The 21,982-nt window shown below is 42.2% G+C and overlaps 1 protein-coding gene across 2 annotated transcripts in view; it reads right to left on the reverse strand.

Annotated features, from left to right (window-relative positions):
• The window catches only part of LOC147747313 (cytochrome P450 2J2-like), a 350,337-nt gene that overhangs the window by 183,685 nt on the left and 144,670 nt on the right, over window positions 1-21,982 (reverse strand). The window contains exons 3-4 of one of the 2 annotated variants that reach the window (XM_086953095.1): window positions 12,961-13,110; window positions 2,732-2,892 (exon numbers count right to left, since the gene is read on the reverse strand). In XM_086953095.1, coding sequence (XP_086809221.1) covers window positions 2,732-2,892; window positions 12,961-13,110 — 311 coding nt within the window. The remainder of the gene's footprint in view (window positions 1-2,731; window positions 2,893-12,960; window positions 13,111-21,982) is intronic. The other variant, XM_086953104.1, reaches the window with a different exon arrangement.

Here is a 21,982-nt window from a genome sequence, read left to right on the forward strand (position 1 = left end):
TTGGTCATTACAAGCTTTTCGAAGTTCTTAGCTGGCCTCCAGGTTTTGTTGGCCTTTTTCATGTACTCAGCCATACGTGAACACAGGCCAAGGCCAGTCCACAATATCCTGTTTGGGGGGTTTGAAAGGTTGCTCCCAGCCCTCCTTAACTATACACAATGAACCCCTAACTGGATGTCCAAATAGAAGTTCATATGGGCTATAGCCCTCCCCCTTCTGAGGAACCTCTGTGTAGGCAAAGAGAAGGCAGGGTAGTAAGACATCCCATTTTCACTTGAGTTTTTCTGGGCGTCCCATGATCATACCCTTGAGGGTCTTGTTAAACCTTTCAGCAAGACCATTGCAATGTGGATGGTAGAGTGTATTAAACTTGTAGTTCACTCCACATTGCAGTGATGTAACTTGACATGATGTTGGTACCTCTGTCAGTTAAGACCTCCTTAGGGAAGCCCAACCTAGAAAAGGTTTCCAGGAGGGCCCTGACCTCTGCAAGCGCTGTAGTGGTTCTAAGGGGAACGGCTTCTGGGTACCTATTACATGGTCCACCAACGCTAATATAACTGTGCCCAGATGCAGTTGGAGGATTCAAGGGACCAACAATGCCAAACCCTAACCTCTCAAAGGGAACCCCAACCCTTGGAAGTGGAATTAAGGGGGCCTTAATAGTGCAACCTGACTTACCAGTGGCTTGGCAATTGACACAAGAGTGACAAAGCTACTTGGTGTCTTCAAACATATGGTGCCTGTGGAAAAAAGGGACAAGCCTGTCCCAAGTCTTACTTTGCCCTAAGTGTTCTGCAAACGGAATATCATGTGCTAGGGATAGAAGAAACCCTTTGAAATTCTGGGGCTGTTATTAACCACCTGGTGGCACCTGGTTTGGGGAATCTACCTTCAGATTACAGGAGTCCTTCGCAATAGATCCTATGGGACCCACTGATATTCCCCGCTTCCTCAGCAGCAGCCTGTTGTCTGAGGGGTTAAAGACAAGGGCAGGTCTGCTGCTCCACACTCAAGTCCACCCTGGAAGGGCCCCCTTTCCCCAAGAACTCTGCCTGGTCAGGCCCAAGTTCCTCTGGGACAGTTCCTTCACAGGGACTGAGATCATCTCAGGAGGTTGATCTCACAGGGAGTTTGAGAGGAGGGCAATTCCTTATCCTTCATGCCCCTTCTCTTAGGAAGCACCTTCTCCCTTTTTCCAGAATCCAGTGCTCCTTCAAAACTGAGCTGTTTGACCTGAGCCCTGCTGATAGCAAAGACATTGTCAGAAATTATTTCTGCATGAGTCCTGAGCTCTACTTCAACCCAGGCTAAATTTTCCAGTTCATGCCCACCAAACAATCTATTGGTAGGTCTGGACATACCACAACTCTCTTAGGACCAGTTACTCCTTCCCAACAACAGGTAGGTCCTGTCAGAGCTTCATTCTCCCACCAACTGTCCGATGACTTAACTTCTACTCCATGTACACATCAACATTTGTTCGGGCCGCGGACGGACAAGCAGTAGGTCACAGGAGGGTTTCACCGTAGACTAAAATTGTGTACGGCGAGTATAACTCCCGCCACAGATCCCATGGGGTAAAGTTATCTCAATCCTCACATTTAGGGCCTTAGGAAATTCCAGGAGCACCTAGGGGTAAAAATCATGAGTTTTTACCAAACACAATACACACACACCCCCCAGGTCAGGGTGCGCCTTAGCGTGCGTATAGCGTTGGGGGGGTTATTTTCTTGATCCTGCTGAAAGCTATGCTTATTTAAGCAATCTCTAGCAGAAACATGTCGACCTTTTTTCACAATTAATGGAGGATACAGTTGGTTCAATTTTATAACCAACACATATCCACTACACTTGATTTTAACAATCGCATTCTGTTCTTTCATTAATGTTACTTTTGGGAGCAGTTTGCCATCTTTTAAATACTTCACTCACTCCGTTTCAAGAGCACACCATAAAATCAGCTCCGCTGTAATTCAGGCTTTGTAGCACACCGGGGAGACATTCGGTCTCCCTGGTGGGAACCCAATGATGAAGCACGTCACCAACTAGATTGGTGACTGAGGTTCTTTTAAAAAACTGGAGATTTTTTCCCATCACATATTCACCCCACCCCACACACACACACTTTTTAGTTGCAATTTTCACTTTTCCTTTGCGCCATAAGTCACTCTTGTTGTTGAACAGTATTCATTAGGGGACTAAGAGTGATCTCAATCCCTTTCTCTCCTGTTGTTGTTAGATACTGCAATATATAAACCAGGATGTCATCGGAATATGAATCTGGTAGTGTGCACTGTTCAATCAGTGCTGTACAAACTGAGGCAGATTTCACAATTTTTAAAGAATCACTTGATTTGTTTTGGTCAAGTGCCAAATCTGAAATGAGAACTCAGCCACTAAAATCTAAACTGCTCACCAAATTTGGCGTCAAGTATGACCTTTTACCGCTGCTGCCTCTTCAGTAGTAATGATAATTCACAATTGTGAGGAATCATCAGGCTGTTTGGAATCCCTGGATCATAATATATACTGCTTTAGCACTTCTTCTGCTCAATTCATAGCTTCCCATGTAAAGAATTTGTTTAAATCTACCCTTCAGGTAAATAACTTCTACAGTATATTAGCCATGTTTCCTAAAAAACACATGCAAACTCTATTCATCAGGATGATGCACAATAAAAAGGTGTTAAAAAGAATACATACACAAGCTAATATGACAGCATCTTACCTGGGATGAAACACTAATTTCCAGCTTTAAAACCTCATCTAATAAACGAAGTAAACTCTGGAACTCTGGGTCCTGATAGTCAAATCGATCACCGAAACTGATGGCACAGATAACATTTGAAACACTGCTGTTGATATGAAAGTGAGGGTCAAACGGCTGACCTACATGAAATACAAAAATATGGTGGTCAAAAAATAGGTAACTCTTCACAATGTCAATAATAAAGAAAGGTATATTGTTATTTGTTGTGATTTGTTAATTTATTTGGAACTGGGTGATATCCGATGGAATTATATCATAAGATGTCTACTTGTGATTTTGTTCTGATGGAGTACAAAGGGGGTGAACGTCTCCTGCCTAGCTGGTAAGACCTCTTCTCCTTGTGGTCTGAATTGCAGTAAAGTACAAGAAAAAACAGACGTTTCCAAGTGATTCGTGCACAACATTATACATGGACATTCACAATACATTTCATGCACATATCTTCTCAGGAGTTTCTGGAATATTTGTGCTAAACCGGTGGTCTAATAGGGATTTGGGGGGCAGCCCACCATAGGGAGGACTGCCCCTTGTTTTTTGGGGAAGTGGAGCAATTGGTCGACTGCCCAGGTTCTTGGTCGTTTTTTAGGCTAGGTATGTAGGCGAAGGGGTATAGAGCCGGGCATTTTGAGGTGACCATCTACCATTTTGTCTAGGTGACAATGTGGCTGGTATCTGTTAGGTTCTGTTTTGGCCCACCCAACTGTCTCTTTTAGTTAGGGGTTTGGGAGGGGCGTTTCTTCTTACACTTCCCAGCCCTTATTTGGCAAACTTTGGAAAAGGTGTGCAAGGGGGGGTTAACTATGTATGATTGCCGCTTTGAAGCACGTGCAGAAGTCATTGGTGAGACGTTGCCATGGTTTACGAAGCTTATTGTTGTTGACAGCGGCAATTCAGGCTGAAAGGCAACAAACAGGTAGTCAAGTTCACGCCTGGAAGAGCCAGGAAGTTAAAAGGTCATGTAGGAAGTTTAGTTACTTAGAGGTTAATAGTTGTAGAAAAGAAGGAGGGGAGTTTTAAGGTATCAGATGCAGTTGATCAGCTCTGGAGCAAGTACACAGTGACCGAATGAAGTTTTTATTGGGGGGGGACATTTAGAGATGGGCGTAGCTTACCAAAGGTGAACAACTTTGTATAGGGAGGTACGTAGCTTTGTAAGGCAAAGGCCCAGGTTGTTGTTTATAAAGTGCACCTGTTTCATTAAAGTGACCTTTTCACACAAACCTGGTGTCAGTGGTTGGTGTTGCTACCCTTCTTGTGTGCTTCAATGCCACGCAGGTTTGCTATGATATTTTAGACAGATATATAGCGGCTATGGGCCTTTTAAATGAGAATCACTGTCCTTAATTAACATATACACACCACAGCCACTAACATCTGTCTTCTTGGAGATTGTGAACCGATTGTTAGATTATTAACCGAAGGGTCCAGTGGTTTTGGGGGTGATTGGCAATGGGAAGTTGACAGGTCTTGTTACAGATGGGGTAGAGGGACGATCTCTATGAAATATACTTTAATTTAAAAAATCATGGTTACACTAGGCTTATTGGATGTATGGTGTACTATTCAGCCACAAGAACATGGTTTTCCATTTTATGTGGGAGCCCATAAAACATTTTGCTATCTAGACTACATTTTTCTTACCGGATTCAGAGATACACAGGGTTGCAGAAGTGCTGATTTTGGCATTCACTAATCGGATCACTCTACTGTGGAGCTAGGTATTGGCGGATAACGCACAAAGAACTTGGCTCGCGATGCCCAGTAAAACTCTCCATCGCTTGTGTCAAAATGTATAACTATGAATAAATTACATATCTTACCAAAGATGATAGCTCAATAATCTGATCTGGGGTGGCTTGATGAGCAAAATAACGATGGATTAAACCCAGGTCTGTGACTGGGGCTGAATGTCTTGCCATTGTGCAACATTCCGTCCATCATCTTGTGTGTTTTGCTGTTCACCCTATGTGGGAAGGGGATGCCCAGACGTGGGTCCCGTGCTCACTAAGCCACTGGAGTCAAGCTATCCTGGCTGAAGACGTCTGATAGCCAGAAACCGGTCCTAAGATGCTTGATTCCGGTCCAGGGAAGACATGGCTTGGCAGTTCAGGCTGGACTGTTCCCATGAGGCACAGGGTCAAGACTGATATGGCCATGTCTGAACTGGGGTTGCTTGGTGAGCAAAATAACGATGGATTAAAACCGGATCTGTGACTCAGGCTGAATGTTTTGCCATTGTGCAACATTCCGTCCATCATCTTGTGTGTTTTGCTCAATAATCAAGGGGGACACAGAGTAGTGTCGATGATTCGCATATTATTATGCTAAATTATATTCACAAAATAAAAGGCTGCCTGTGACATGTAAACAATTTTCTGCTCATCCTCCTGCTACAGAGATTGACAGAAGCAGAGAAAGGACTCTTGGAAGGTGATCTTAGTATTGCAGAGCTGTTGGAGGCTTAGCGCCAGTAGCAGTCAGGAAAAAAGCCAAGCCCTAATGGACTTCCAGCAGAGTTCTGTAAGATCTACACCCCCAAAGTCTTAGATTCACTTGGTGACTTGATGAATAATCATTAGAGATAGGCCAATTACCACTGGTCTTGTGTTTGGATGAGATAGTGATTATTCACAAACAGGATTACACCCAAACCTCTGCTCGTTCTACCACCCACTCTCCCTCTTAAATGTCAAAGACTATATAGCTAAGAAGGCCCTTGCAAACTGACTTTCAAAGGTATTATTTTCCTTAATCCAGCTGGACCAGTACAGGTTTATGCCGGAAACTGTGTTAAAGTCCTTTCAAGAACATTATAATTTTCTCAGAAGCTAATTCTTCTGCTTCTTGCGATTACGACATGCAATTAACTCCTACATCTCAGGAGTGGAAGATCGCCCTGTGTTTAGGCTCCTCCAAATGAAACTACTGTCAGAAGAATTAGAGTCCATAGGATTACTCAAGTGTTTCGGTCTCTAGTAATCAACCCTGCCAACTCTTTTCACACACTGTGTCAGGATTGTGAACAGGATTTGGGCCTTCTTTCTGATAAGAACTGGAGGAAAGCTTGGGTGTTCTCGCAGGAATCGGGCATTGTGTTGAAGTACCAACTAATCCAACTTAACTACTTGAATAGAATATACCTTACACAGCACAAACTATGAAAGATTGGTGCAGTGGACTCCCTGATGTACCTCATGTTGGAGCCTACTGCACAGATATGGGATGGAGTGTAATCAGCCCCAATCTGGAGGAAGTCCTGTCCTTGTTGGGCTGGAACTTACAAGCAGAACCCAAACTCACCATTTTACATATATTTTTTTTATTTTAAATGTTTTTTATTTGCATCAAAGGATCACATAAGCAAAAAACAATTCATTTTTTCACATAAGAAAACAGGAGCAAAAATTAAAAGATGACAATGTTCCATAATTACCTTTAGATAAATATAAAAATAGCATTACTTGTACAGTGCAAAACATGCAATTAAGGATCGAAAAACTTATGTTTTGGGACACACCTACTAAGACATGAATAGGCCCCATATTCTGTCAATTTTTCGCCTGGCCTGCGCTCCTCTTGAATCTGCAATAGCGGCTTCCATACTATAAATTTCCTTTACTAACCTCCACCATTCTAGAGCTGTTGGTGGGTTCTTTTCAATCCAAGCTCTGGCAACAATTAACCTACCACAAGTAATTAGAACATTAAGCAGATCTTTAAACCTTTCCCCCCCACTGATGCCTACACAAACATCTGTATTTGAGAGTAAAAAAGGTTGCTCCAGCCTCTCAGTAATAACCTTAGTTATTCCTTCCCAATATTCCTTGAGGTGAGGGCAAGTAAACAACATGTGAACAATATCAGCCCCCCTCAAATCACATTTAGGGCATTTCGTTTTCTCTGAGTAAGTATTATTCGTTGACCATTTAAGTATCCTGTCAGGCGTGTAATATAATTGACATATTGTTTTAAACATCTGCAGTTTTAAGCTGGAAGATAGCACTGTTGTATTTAGACTTTTAAATGTTTTAACAATCAAATCTGTAGGAATATTTATGGCCAGTTTCCTATTCCATTTCTCTGTTAAAATAGTAGCATCACTGGTCTTAAGATCAGAAAAGAGTTTATAGCCCAAACTTATGATAGATTTATCATCATCCCTATAAATGCAATCCCATATCTCAGATTCTGAGATTATAGTAAGTTCTATTTTTTTCACCAGGTAATCTCTGATCTGATAGTACTTAAACCTAGCTATTTCTGGTAGATTGAAGCATAGTTTCATTTTATCAAAAGCCATAAAACCAAGATTGTCATATAAATCCCCCAGAAGTCTAATACCAGAGTTTAAAAACATTTGACAAGCTGCATCATGAAAAATAATAGGAAAGCCAGGGTTGCCCCAAACAGGTGTTTGACTATGAAAAAGATAGGTATTGCATTTAGCCATAATAGATCGCCAAATGCTCACAGTATCCTTTATGGTCTTGAATTTTACCCTTTTAAAATAGTTGGGGTCGTTCATCCTATACACAAACATATTGACATCTAGTCCTAGTAAAAACTTGTGAAAATATGTGCACTTATCCAGAACAGCCAAGCTGCGGATCCGAGTCATAAATGCTGACCAATAGTAAAATTTAAAGTCCGGAAATAACAATCCTCCTTGACTAAAGGGAAGTTTAAGTAGTGATAAAGCACGCCGGGCCTTTTTGTACCCCCATACAAAGCTGCCAATTATACCTTCTAACCTGGAAAAGAAGGAATTATTGACCCGCAGGGGGATTGTGCGAAACAGATACAGGAATTTAGGCAAGATTTTCATTTTTATTAAATTTATTCGACCAATAATATTGATAGGAAGTTTATGCCATTTCTTAAGTTGCATAGCAGTTTCTTTTAATAAGGGCTCATAATTCAATCCTATTATGGAATCAATATCCGCACAAATTTTGACACCTAAGTAGGTGGCTATATTGCTAATTCCAGGGACATGGGTAGTAGCTTGATAGTTCATGACAACTTGGGTTTTGGTGGTATTAAGTTTGTAGCCAGAAACTGAGCCATAAGTGCCAGCTTCTTTTAATATACCTTTCTGTTGGACGGACCGGGAGGGTCGGCCGAGGATACGGGGAGAGGTCTCCGGGGAGAGCCGTCTCCAGCGATCGTACAGACAAGTAACTCTCCCCCCACAGACGGACACCACACAAGGTTAAAGTTCAACGAGACTTTATAGGCAATTCTTTAGTTTACGATGGAATGGTACAAGGAGGTCTGGACTCAGGGGTCCCCTCGATTCTGGTCTCTGGTTTGGGAAAAGGGTAGCGGGACAGTCTTGTTACCAAAAAGATGGAAATAGCTCTCAATCCTCGAGCTCGGCGTTCTAGATGATCGGGCCGCGGCGGAGCCAGCAGGTCCCGAGATGGACGAAGGAAACGACGGTCCGCGGCGGAGCCAGCAGGTCCCGGTGAAGATGATGGTTACAAACGGTCCGCGGCCACGCCAGCAGGTCCCGACGACGATGAAGGATATGAAGGTTACGAAGGTTGCGGCAGCGCCAGCAGGCAAGACGATGGTGCACGAGACAGAGCTATGGCAGCGCCAGTAGTCTGTCAAGGATGAGTTCTTCTCTGCGTCTCTCGACTCCAAGATACAACTGCCTTCCTGCTCTGGAGCTGCCTCAGTTATAGGGCTGGTGTTCTTTGATGTCCGGACCCTCGCACTTGGAGGTCGGGAGGTCCGGGATGGGGGAGTCCAGACACCCAGCAGGGGGGTGGAGCCAGCGCCCGGGGAGGCGATGGGCGAGCGGCACTTGGCGGGGGAGAGCCATCGACACCTCTTTCCCCCATTGACTTGCCAAGTAGCCCGCTCACCTCCTGGGTGGATGGTGGTGCCGGGATGTCTGAGGCCTGGCCAGGCCCAGGGTTGAGGTCGATCGGGGGCCAGGCGGCCTCGTGGTGGAGTGTCCAAGATGGCGCCCAGGATGGGCGCGCAGGCCGGCAGTGGATCAGGCCCACGAGGTCGACATGTTCGAGGGTAGGGGTCCCTGAGGGGACGGAGGACGTGTAATGGTGGTGTGTGGCACCTGCGTGACCGGGCTCGGGCCTGGTCGGGCCGGGGGAGAGTGGCCCTTCATGTGGCCTGTCCAACACTTTCATTGTCTTAGCGACGTCTGGGGTAAAAACAGCTATGTCGTCAGCATATACAGTGATATCTAGTTTCTCTAATCCATTAAAAAGAGGGCAAATTAAAGTTTGATGTTGTAGAGCAATTAAAAAGGGCTCTATTGCAAGAGCAAAAAGTAATGGTGATAGAGGACACCCTTGCCTTGTCCCTCTTTTAATGGGAAACAAAGAGGAGCATTTTCCCATATATGAAACCTTACCCATAGGATTATCATATAGAGATTGGATCCATAATAAATGTTTTCCTTTAATCCCAAATGTTTGTAGTGCGGCCCACAAAAAACCCCACCCCACCCGGTCAAATGCTTTTTCAGCATCTAATAAAATCATACCGAGTGGGGTGTGTTTAATCCGTGCCGCATCAAAGGCTGATATAGCCATGTTAATGTGTGCTGTGGTGTCACGTTTAGGGATGAATCCATGTTGTTGGGGAGAGACAAGTTGGAACATATATGGAGCTAATCTAGTAGCCAATATTTTAGCGAAAATTTTGGCATCACTGTTAATAAGGGAGATAGGCCTATAAGATCCCCTCTCTTGTGGTGCTTTACCTTTTTTCAAAAAGAAAATAATTTGGGTCAAATTCCAAGATCTGGGTGCTTGTTGCCCATTACCAATAGCACTGATCACATCGACAAATAGTGGTAATAGTTCTTCAGTGCAATATTTGTACATTTCCAAGGGGATAAGATCCTCCCCGACCGCTTTACCCATTGCCAGAGATTTAATTGCACCCCTCACTTCTAAAGGCGTGATCTCGGCCTCTAATTGAGCCGATTGGTCTAAATCTAAGTTCTTAACTTTATTAACATCAATATAATTCTTAATACAATCATCTAAAATAGCTTCTTCCGGTGTATAAAGAGTTTGATAGAAAGAAGCAAACTGTTGTAGGATTGATTTTGGATCACAAACTAATTGATTATTGTCCCCTTTAATTTCTTTAACCATATTAATGGAGCGATCTTCCGCAACTTTGTAAGCCAGCAATTTCCCACTTTTATCTCCATTTTCATATTGTTCCATATGATACTTTCTAAGTTTATTAATACTTTTATCCCTCAAAAGGTTTTTAATTGCTGCTTTAAGCTCGATTAATTTGAGGTTCAGATCTTCTAAGTTTGAAGCATTGTTACGTATGGCCTCAGATATCTGAATTTCGGTATCCCTTATTTCATTTAACCTTTGCTGATTAATAGTTCGAAGTTCTTATTTTGTCGCCATATGTATTGTTGGGTAAACCCCCGTACACTAGCTTTACATGCATCCCAGACTATCCATGGTAAGCTTGATTGTCTGTTGATGTCAATGAATTCCTTTATATGCTCCCTAAGCTGATTTATAAACATGGTGTCAGAGAATAAGTAGCGTGGAAAAGAGAAGGAGCGAGTAGTATTTCCCTCCGTTATAAGTGTAAATGTTATAGAGATCGGATTATGATCAGATGTCACCCTTGGATATATGTCCATTGAACATTTACATTTATCAAGAATCAAGCCTGATGTCCATATCATATCAATGCGTGAGCACACCTTATGAGCCGCAGAATAAAAAGTGTATCCACCTGTATCAGGATATAAAGATCTCCATACATCTTTTAAAAGATGAATTGCTGCTAAATCCAAAATTGCAGCCCTAGTTTTCCTCATCCTTTGAAATGCGTTTTTTCTTGTAATACCATTTTACATATAAACACAAATCTAGACACAAACAGATAAAAGATGGGTTTATTGTGGTTGGGTAGCCTGGTGGCAAAAAGAGACACTGCTCACCAGAGAGAAGGCAGACTCTACCTCAGTGGAGATATGGAGGAGGGGACATGACCACTGCATGAGCATGGTAAAACCTATATATACTGCCAGAGTGTGTTCACAAAAATATTACCACATTTGGAAAACATGGTCCCTGCATTGAGTCCCTGTAATGTATTCAATTGGGCCTGTGAATGCCACAGTGGACGAAGAAATGTATGCGTAGAGAACTCTGAAATAGAAAGTGATTTGTAGACTGAATTAATAGGTGCTTTGACTCTCTGGTTTGATTGTCGATTATTACCATAATGATTGTCATGTTGTACGGTGATGGGTGGACAAGGTTTATTACCTGTTTTTTTCTTTTGGCTTTCCTTGTATCTTTTCTGTTTGAATAACAAATGCAACTCAATAAAAAAATGTATTATAAAAAACTCTAGACTCATTGGACGGGATTTTATGAACTAGAGGGACGTTGCGAAGTCTTATGTGCGAGACTGGAAGGTTACTGTAAGTCATGTTATCCCTGATCCTGTTTACATCCTGATACTATGGATTATGTTCTACTTTTGAACTGGTGGACATGTCTTTGCCAGATAGAAAACACAAAAAATACAAAATAGAGTTTACGGTCTTGGGACCCAAGCTGGAAAATCTTTCTCAAGGGGATTATGCCAGCATACAGTACTGAAATTGTGCTTGAAAGATCATAGGAGGCATCTGTTTTGTGCATACATTGTTGCATCATTCAAAATACATACTTTTAAAATGAAAACTAGAAAGGGATTCGGTTTTCCTGAATAAATACCTGCACAGAAGTTTTTAAGTATGAACATAGAGGATTTTACAGCGACCAATATCGACTAACAACCCACTGTCAGCAGCACTTTCCTAGGCCCAAACTGCAGACTTCGCCTGCGTGAACCTTTCCCGCCATATAGAAAACCCTGCGCTGATGCCCCACAGAGATCCTGTTCTGCAGCTGTCCACCGTGATGAACCCCTCTTCGGATCCAGCCTCCCGCCTGGCCCACCGACAACCCTGTCGACAAGGGCTTTTCTCCCACAATGTTTTAAACTTTCACCCGGGGCAAACCTGGTCTCTGTATCCGACCCACGCTCCATCATGATCACCCTTAACTTTTGACTTGAACCTGTCTAGCACAACCAGAAAACCGCACCTGGCACTTAGGGCTTTTCTGGTGCTATTTTTAATTCAAAGTTTTACAATTCATACTTCCAGTTCTAGTTATTGCATTTTTGTTGTTTGGGTTTCATTTTATTTATTAAAATATTCTCTATGTTTCTAGACTGGTTTGGGATTGTTCTTGCGTTGTGTTTCTACTTTACTACTGATAGTGTTGCAAAAACATTTTAAACATTGTGCCAAGCTATCAGAAGGTTAAACGCAGGTTCATTCATTGATATTTGTGGGTTAACCTGACAAATCCTGTGGTTATTTCTTGAAATGGGCTCCAAACCCCTTCAATAAAAAACCCTGTGTACTTCTCAAAAGGGTCGATGAGGCAATTAAAAAGGCCTATTTCTTGCATAACTGAATACATTTGACATCAGGAATGACATATTTCCTATTATTTTATGTCATTTTCTGTCTACGTGGTATTTCTGTGCATGTGTGAGGAAATTTTGTGAAGAAAAACCTGGTATTTCCATTTACTCACGATCCGAATAGAGCTCTTTACATTGCGGGTTTTACTCTGCGTTGCAAACACAATGCGGTTGTTACAACGACTGAGTTGTCACAGTGCACTACCTTTACAACGCAAGTCGGTACAACGACTTGCGCTAGATGGCACGCTGGACTTAGGAATAGTATGATTTACTATTCCAACTCCAGTGTGTGCAACACTAGGGAAAGTGTTGGAATAGTAAATCATACTATTCCTTATCCTAGAGCGCCATCAAGCGCAAGTCATTGTAACGACTTGCATTGTAAAGGTAGTGCATTGTGTCAAAGCAGTCGTTGTAATGACCTTGTTGTGTTTGCATCGCAGAGTAAAATCCGCAATGTAAACTTTCTGGGTGCAATTTTACCACACCCAATTGCCTTCTCACAAGTAACTGGAACGTTAATCCTCTGGCCAAGCTCTGTAATATTAATGGAGAGGATTCCTGGTAGATGCGCATGGCAAATAGCAATTAAAGTGGAATGAAAAGTTGGAAAACTAAGTAATGCAACTTAAGATTATACGGTTTAGTAACCCAAGTGTTCCGTTCATGTGTATACTCACCTTTCTGTTCTTCTATTACTTCACTTAGATATCTGATCTCCTCATTGATTCGTTGTTCCAGGCTCTTTTTACCCATTCCAAAGTTCCTTAAGGCTGATAAAGCAAATCTCCTCTGTTCCTTCCAGGAATGCCCATTAGAATTAATCAACCCTGTGGTAGAAACATTGCATTACAGCTAGCATATATATATATATATATATATATTGTACATGTGAGGACTTAGAAAAACAATCAACTGCACACGTGTTAACTAGCCAAGCATATTTTATATGTATAGGTATGTCTTATTTGCTTTATGACGTTCTGTGCAAAAGATGTTCAGTGCTCATGGGTTAAAATATGGGAAAATAAGTGCATGCTCAAAGAAAGCAAGAGACCAGTACAGCAAGAAAACATGGTTTTACACACTTCACTATAAACGTCCACTAAGCATAATATAGACTATAATTAGCTGGTTTAACTGCTGGTAATGTCAAGGGCGTGTTAACCATTTATTGTCTATTGGTTATCTTTAGGACAGGCATTTTGAGGCAAAACAACCATATAATAAATGGAAATGGGAGTCTCTATTACAATCATAAGTGAGGGCAATTGTATCTGCTACAGACTCACAAAGCAGGGGATTGTTTATGAAAAGCAAAATGTTAATGGTCCCCATATCGGGCACTTAATGACAGAAAAAAGAACATTAGACTGTCTGCTCGAAAGAGGGCAGATGGGTCTGCCGACTCCTAATTGAGAGGGTTGACCAAGGGTTTGTTGGACAAGGCACTTTCTCATGTTTGTGATGGACTACTCTGTCCGCCAAACTCTAAATCAGGTCCTCTGTTCTGTTATCAGTAAATGTTCTCTTGGGCAGGACCAGGCTCTTTTAACCAATATCCTGGAGTAACCACTTGCTAGGAGTTTCTTACTTGGGATGTACATACATCTCACTGAAACAGTCACTCCTCCACTTTCTCCATATGCAGAGTAACTGACTGTATGGTAGGTCATCTTTCTGGCGTTTGGATAACGTTTTTCCTATAGTGCCTTTTGTACGTGGCCAATAACTAGTTCTGTAAAGGTTGGGAATCATCAAAATCCAGATATAGATATATATATAAATATATATATATATAAATATATATATATATATATATATATATATATATATATATATATATATATATATATATATATATATATATTCACTGAAAAAACCATAGGTTTCACACCAGTTATAGTTAGGAATTAGCATTTAAAAAACCTATGAAATTCACTGAAAAAACCATAGGTTTCACACTGGTTATAGTTAGGAATTAGCATTTAAAAAACCTATTAAATTCACTGAAAAAACCATAGGTTTCACACCAGTTATAGTTAGCTGGAAATTTTACTGATATAAAACCAATGAAATTCCCACGTTATAGTTAGTCGGACTCACTATAACTTGCGCGTGCAATGCACTGCTGATGACATCACATATTACATCACTCATGACATGGTGAGTGACATCACTCATGACATCACTGATGACACCATCCTTGTGACACAGTGACAGACCTCCTCTCAGTGTAAAGTAACCCTTGAGACACATATTCAAAAATAGAAACTGAAATTTTAAAAAAATGGACATACCTATATCAGTTACAACAAGCAATTCTGTACTTCCACTATCTATATACACATCCACTCATTCACCAACAGTTCTATATAGTCACTCATACATATACTCACTCATCATATGAAGAGATACACCTATACATCCTGTTACACACCGACATTCATCCAGAAGTTACTCACACACATATTCACACGTGCAAATAAACTATTGAACAACCATTTATTTGAATATAGAGTTATACACACACTTCCACCTTACTTCTATTGAAAATTACACATATTTATTCTCTTAAACAATCACTTATAGAAACACATACTTATTTAAACAGGAACTCTTACAATCTCTTACTCTCACATATACTCACTTATATACATCAATATTCATATATACTAGATTAAAACATATGTAGTTACTGATAAAGACACTAGTGAGACAGTCATTCACTCACTAACAAACACATATAGACACTCATCCACCCATACAGTCCTGTACATATGCTGTCTTCAAAACACATACAAACAAAGAGTCAGTCACTCATGCATCTATGTGCTAAGTAATACCCCCACCAAACCATATAGACACTCAAACTGATACTAATAAAAATATCAAATAACCCATATACATACGCATGTAGCTACTTATCAACACATGTAGCCACTTATACACAAAGTGAAACACTAATATATGTATTTAAATATTTAAACATAACTCACTAATATTTATTTTTCAGAAAGACACATATTCACTGGATGGTGTCATCAGTGATGTCATGAGTGATGTCACTCACCATGTCATGAGTGATGTAATATGTGATGTCATCAGCAGTGCATTGCACGCGCAAGTTATAGTGAGTCCGACTAACTATAACGTGGGAATTTCAATGGTTTTATATCAGTAAAATTTCCAGCTAACTATAACTGGTGTGAAACCTATGGTTTTTTCAGTGAATTTAATAGGTTTTTTAAATGCTAATTCCTAACTATAACCGGTGTGAAACCTATGGTTTTTTCAGTGAATTTCATAGGTTTTTTAAATGCTAATTCCTAACTATAACTGGTGTGAAACCTATGGTTTTTTCAGTGAATTTCATAGGTTTTGTTAATGCTAATTCCTAACTATAAGTTTCACTTTATAAATAAGACTGTTAGCACTCTAGTTGTTCTTTTTAACACTCTGGTACATTCTGTCATTGGGCTACAGTTGGGCTACATCTAGTTGAAATTTGGGCTACATTTACAATTTTTGGTCTCTGGTGGCCATCTTTGGGCTACATTGGGCTACTTTGGGCTACATTTGGGCTACATTTTGGCTCTAACATATATTAAGCCCAATGTAGCACAATACATATTTTTATAAAGTTAATTTTTTTACAAACCACTTCAGAATAGGGCTACCTGTCCCTACAATTATCCCATTTTTTTTTTTTAATTTTTGGGGGGAGCGCTCCCAGAGCGCGCCCCGGAGTGCGCCCCGAAAAGCGTATTTCTTAAAAGCGCCCCCTGGCGCGCTCCGGGGAGCGTCCCGTGAGCGCCAATATCGCAAACGAAAACATGATCGTGACGTATCGCGTAACCGCGACCGCGTGATACGCACGGCGTAAGCGCACCCGGAAGTACTCGAGCGAATACGATCGCACAACGTAAACCTCCGACGCGCTTACGCTGCGCGCCCCCGGGCGCGTAGCGTAAGCGCGTCGGGTCATGTGAGCAGAAAATAACACTTTTCATTGGTTCATAACAGTTTTAGTTTCATAATGATGAAGCCCCTGGTCTGGTGACCTGAAAATAACACTTCTCATTGGTTCAGGACAGTTTTTTTTTCCAAATGATGAAAGACCCCACCTTTTTTCCTTATTCTGACTTTGTCCTTTGACTGAGGAAGACCTGTTTGTTGCTCTCTCTACTTTTTTGCTCCAAATAATGGCTTCAGTAGTAGCATCAGCTGGTGCATCTGCCCCACCACCACCACCACAACCACCAAGAGGACCAGCTCCAAATTATATTGGTGGTCAAGAACAGGAGGAGGAGGAAGAGGAAGAGGAGGAGGGGAGAAGAAGATGGCTGCCAGAAGAAAATACACCTTACAAACCCAAACCACACATTGTCTGGCAGTTTTTTTCAATCCCAGAGGGGCAAAAAAAGGTGAATGCGCCCAAGGTGACTTGCCTCATCTGCAATGATGAACTTTCACGGGGCAACCCAAACAAAAAATATTCTTTTGGTAACTATACCATGATTCGGCACATGACCAGAAAGCACCCAAACAACTACTCTCGTGCAGAGTTCAGGGAACTGGCCAGTAACCTCCCCCAGTCATCAAGGACCCCCTCCCAAAGAAAGCAACCCACCTCATCAGAACCAGAAACATCCGAGGTGATGCCTTGCATTCAGCCGAGATTTGCTGATTTTAAAATCACTTGTTCTGCATGTGGCAAGCTTATCGCCTATGGCGAAAAAAGCGTTAAGCTCATCGTCCTTGCAGGTGATAATCACAAGTGCCCCAAAAAGAAGTACTTTTTTGGGTTTTTTGTTTTTTTGCTGCAGTTGAGCCAGTTTCAATTCCCTTTTTTTGTTTCTCCCCCTAAAAAAATACAAAAAAAATATAAAACTGTTTAGAAAAGCCAAAAAAAGTTCAAAAAGTTCAAAAAACACAAAAAAATATAAAACAACAAAAAGAAGAAAAAAAAAGTTCTTTTCAGAACTACCTCCAATTTCTAAATAAAAACTTCATTTTTTAAAAACTCTGTCATCTTTTTCCCTCATTTTACGCTCTCCGGTGCGCTACCTGGTGCGCGCACCGGGCGCTTCCCCCGCGCAAAACGAAAAAAAAAAAATATTTTAAATGCCCCGCGGGGCCCTTTTATAGCCCCCACATCAAACCTAGGGGGTCAAAGGGGTCTATCCCTGACGCCTTATGGTCAGTTCCCCCTTTGTTTTAGCCACCTCTTATGTCTCGATTTTACCGAGACACAAGATGGCGGCCGCTCTGGACTGTTTCGAATGTTTACAGACACCCGAGAGCCAATCAGCTTTCCATGCGCACCTCGCGTCACGCGCCCGGAGCGCTCCCTGGTGCGCGCACCGGTGCGCAGCTATAGATATATATATTTTTTGTAACCTAAATTACTCAAAATCCACTGCAGCACATATCTTGAGACATAGCAAAGGCACATCAGGCTACCAATCCCTACAATTTTGCCAAATTTGGTGGAAATCCATTCAGCCGTTCGGGTTAAAAGTGAAATCGACCGCCCTATGGAAATTAACATGGGGAAAACGCGTTTTGGGACCCCCCTTTTATCTCGGCTACCGCTTGACGTATCCCCCCCAAACTTTCAAGGAAGGACCGGAGCTCGACGAGGCCATTTTCAGGAAATTTTCAGGCAGATTCGTCAACCGGTGCCAAAGTTATTCCAAATAGAATTTTGAGATTTAACATTGAAAAAAATCCTAACTATAACTACCTACTGGCGACCGCCAGCGCCAGTAGGTAATATATATATATATATATATATATATATATATATATATATATATATATATATATATATATATATAACCTACTGGCAGTCGCCAGTAGGTATATATAGTTAGGATTTTTTCTCTATGGAACTTTTGAAAATTCTATGTCTAATAACTTTGGCGTTTGTGGACGGAATCGGCTGAAATTTTCAGGAAAATGGCACATTTTGTTTCTGAGCAGCCCCTTCGTCAAGGGGGGGCCGAGAAAAAAGGGGGGTCCCAAAACGCGTTTTTCCCATTCATTCTTCCATAGGGCGTTTGGCCTCACTTTTAGCTCGAACGGCTGAATGGATTTGCACGAAACTTGGCAAAATTGTAGGGACTGTTAGCCCGATGTGCCTTTGCTGGGTCTCAATATATGTGCTCCAGTGGATTTTGAGAAATTAACATTTTAAAAAACAGATATATCTGTGACAGCATCCCGGGTAGCGCTCCGGTTTGCGAACTTTCGCGTAACGGAGCTTTGCGAAGCGAAGCTGATTGGCTCTCCGGCATCTGTCAACATTCTAAGCAGTCCGGTGCGGCCGCCATCTTGTCTCTCGGTAGGATCGAGAGACAAGAAGAGGAGAAAAATGAAGGGGGAATTTAATGAAAGGGGGCAAGGTAGACCCTTCTTGATCCCCTAGGAATGATGTTGGGGTTATTAAAGGGTCCCGTGGGGCAAATAAAAAACACGAACCGGGTAGCAAATCGGGACGCGAAACGGGAATTCACCATTTTGTGTTTCGTTTTAATTACATTACAAGATGGAGGAAAAACAATGTGAGAAATAGGTATAAGGGGGTACGGGAGACGTATCCTGACCCCCTATGTTTTCTGAGGGTGGCTGAGGATGCTCATATATGTTGATACTTGTCTTCCAGCGGCTGCGCGTGAGCGTTTTTTTTTTTTGCTGCGTGACGTCTGTTAACGTTCGATTCGAAGGAAATCAGGAAGTGTTGACCGCCATTTTGACACTGCGAGTAAATATATTGTTAAAAATAATTGTTATAAATTAATCCGTATTGATAAACTTTGTCTGCGCCATCTTGCTTTTTTTCCAATGCCACACTTTTGTCGTGCACGGCAGCCATTTTAGATGCCTCACCCAGCCCTGCGGATGTAGTTTATGGCCCCAACTGTAAAGAATCAACCCTCTTCAAAGGAGTTACAGTAGATCAAGGCCCCCACCCCATGAGATACGTCACACCACACGCGTTCCTACTATCTGATAACGATCCTGTATTGTGATTGGGGAGGGGATTCTCACTGTAAGGGTGTGTGGGACCGAGCCTGAAGCGGAAGATTCCAGGGATGCCATTTTGTACATCAAAGTCTTCACAATTATGTGTCACATTAAAAATATATAGCACTCCAACAAAGTAGTAGGATTATAACACTTTAATAACTTATAAAAATATACATCGCAACAAAAACAGTAAACACCTAAAAAAAAATGTATTAAAACAGAAGCAACAATGGTCAGTAGCGGTCTGTTGTGCGAATAGTTCCAAGGCAGCACAACGTGCTGAGTTCTGGACGGCACCCAGGTGAAGAACCATCCCTTCTTTAAACCCCATGGTGACCAACTATAGTTTATTCTCTATTTCGTTCCCTTGCCATAACAAAATAAAAGTCTTGGGTTATTTATGGAAGGGAAGACTTTTTGTTTCTTCCAATTTTTTTTTAAGAAAAAAGGTTTAAGGAAAGGCAACCCTTAATGTGCATGTTTTCCACAGAAATTTGCCTTTGAAAACTAGAGGCAATAAATAAGGCCGAAATCTGTATTTTGTTTTTGGATACACATGTTATTTGTGTCTGTGTATTCATTTTTATGCATGACTTTATATGGAATGGTTAAAATAACTTATGATGCAACTTAACAGGAAAGATCACAAACATTCCAATGAGTGCTATGTCCCAGGTTTTACATAAAGTAGTGTTTACCTAGAGTGGTGCTGTGTAGGACACTCTGAATGGAAATTAACCAGAACAATAACCATCTACTTCCAATAATATAACTTTTATGCCCAAATTACGCAAAGATTTAGCTAATCTGCTAAAGGGGGGAGTCGCCATTTCTTTTGATAATTTATTCACTCATCCGTAGCCTCTCTAATCTCCATTACAATGTGTTTATTGCTGTCGCTAGCTGATGAAAAAACTAAAGGGACAACTTCCTCATCCTTAATTTGTCTTTCTTTGTTCCTTAAGATGTCATCTGTGTCAACCTCTTCCGAGAATGCTGATGCGTTAGGGATTTCCTTGTGTTTCTTAATAGCATTGGTGTCTGCACACTTCTTTGTCAATTCTGTGAACATGACAGCTGCTTCATAGACAAACGATATCTTTGTTAAGTCATTAGTGTTAAGTGTGTCTGAAACTACAGTGCCCTTCTGTTTTACTTTCCTCAGACACTACAGAGTTTTGTGTGTTGTTCTTTTGAGTGACAATTATTCCAGAGGTTTCAGGTTCACTTGTTTTGTCCTGCAGTGAGTTAACAGCTTCAGAGACTTCATGTTTATTTGCTATGTCCTGCTGTGCGTCAACTGCTTCAGAGACGTCAGCCTCATTTGTTATGTTTGACTATATCCTGGACCTGCCCGGCCGCGCCCAAAATGGCGCCGGTATAAATGGGACTCGTAACTCCTTGTTGTGTACTGGTTGCCCAACCTTGATATCACGAGATACGTATGCACCGCATGCGCCCCTGGGTGCCGCACTGGTTTTGGTATCCTACAATGCTGCTCCGAAAAACGGCGTGGGGTGCCCCGGGGGGAGTGGGGGGGAGGCGGCGTGAACGGGCCTCCCCAGGTGGAGGCTCGTCTGTTGTAGTGGGGCGCCCCTTTAGCGTTTCACTTGCCATTCAGCGGTTTTCCGCCTGCTTTTGCTGCACTGTGCCTCGTCAGTAGCGGTCGGTTGTGCGAATAGTCCCAAGGCAGCAGAACGCGCTGAGATCTGGACGGCACCCAGGTGATGTCCAGTAAGTTGCCGCACTGGTTTTGGTATCCTACAATGCTGCTCCTGAAAAACGGCGTGGGGCGCCCCGGGGGGGGGGGGAGGCGGCGTGAATGGGCCTCCCAAGGTGGAGGCTCGTCTGCTGTAGTGGGGCGCCCCTTTACCGTTTCAGTTGCCATTCCGCCCGCTTTTGCTACACTGTGCCTCTTCCGCCATTCAGCTGTTTACCGCCCGCTCTTGCGGCTACAGCGTCTCGCTCACGATTTAGTTGAGTTGCTCCCACTCTTGCGGTGCAGCGATAGGCGGCTGCCACAGGACTCTTAAAATGGCGGACGGCTCTTCGGATTTGGGCCTGGTCCACTAAAATGGCCCTGGGACACCTTGGAACTCAGACGCTTGTCTGCTAGGGCTTGGGCTCCATTCTCGAAAGCGTCCCCTCAGCCTTGAAGATTCTACAAAAGTCTTAAGGGCCCCCGACTCCAGCAGGCTTCCGGTGGGGAGCGGCTGCCATGATTGCTTGCGGAATGGCCACGACGGAGCTATGAGATGGTGGGGCTCTCATGCTGATGCCAGCTTTAGTCTGAAACATCCAGAAACACTGTAGACTATCAATTCGATGAGTTCCGGTGGAGCCCCAATGTGACCCGGTAGGGAAGAACTTGCCCTCCCCTTTTTTGAGGGATGGTTCTTGTTGCCTGTCCTCTCTGTTGTCATCTAACGGAACCTTTTTTGATTGCCGAGTGAGAAAAAAAAAGGTGGGTCTTTCATCGTTTGGGAAAAAAAATGTTTTAATCCAATGAAAAGTGTTATTTTTAGGTCATATGATCAAGCCTTCCATCATTAGGAAACCAAAAGTAAAATGAACCAATGAAAAGTTTTATAAACAAGTCACATGACCTGTTATGCGGCTTTGGGTTATAAAAAGCATACAAAAACCGTTGGCCCATGAGGCGGCGTC

Source organism: Lissotriton vulgaris, chromosome 1_1 (genome assembly GCF_964263255.1).
Source record: "Lissotriton vulgaris chromosome 1_1, aLisVul1.2, whole genome shotgun sequence".
Lineage (NCBI taxonomy): Eukaryota > Metazoa > Chordata > Amphibia > Caudata > Salamandridae > Lissotriton > Lissotriton vulgaris.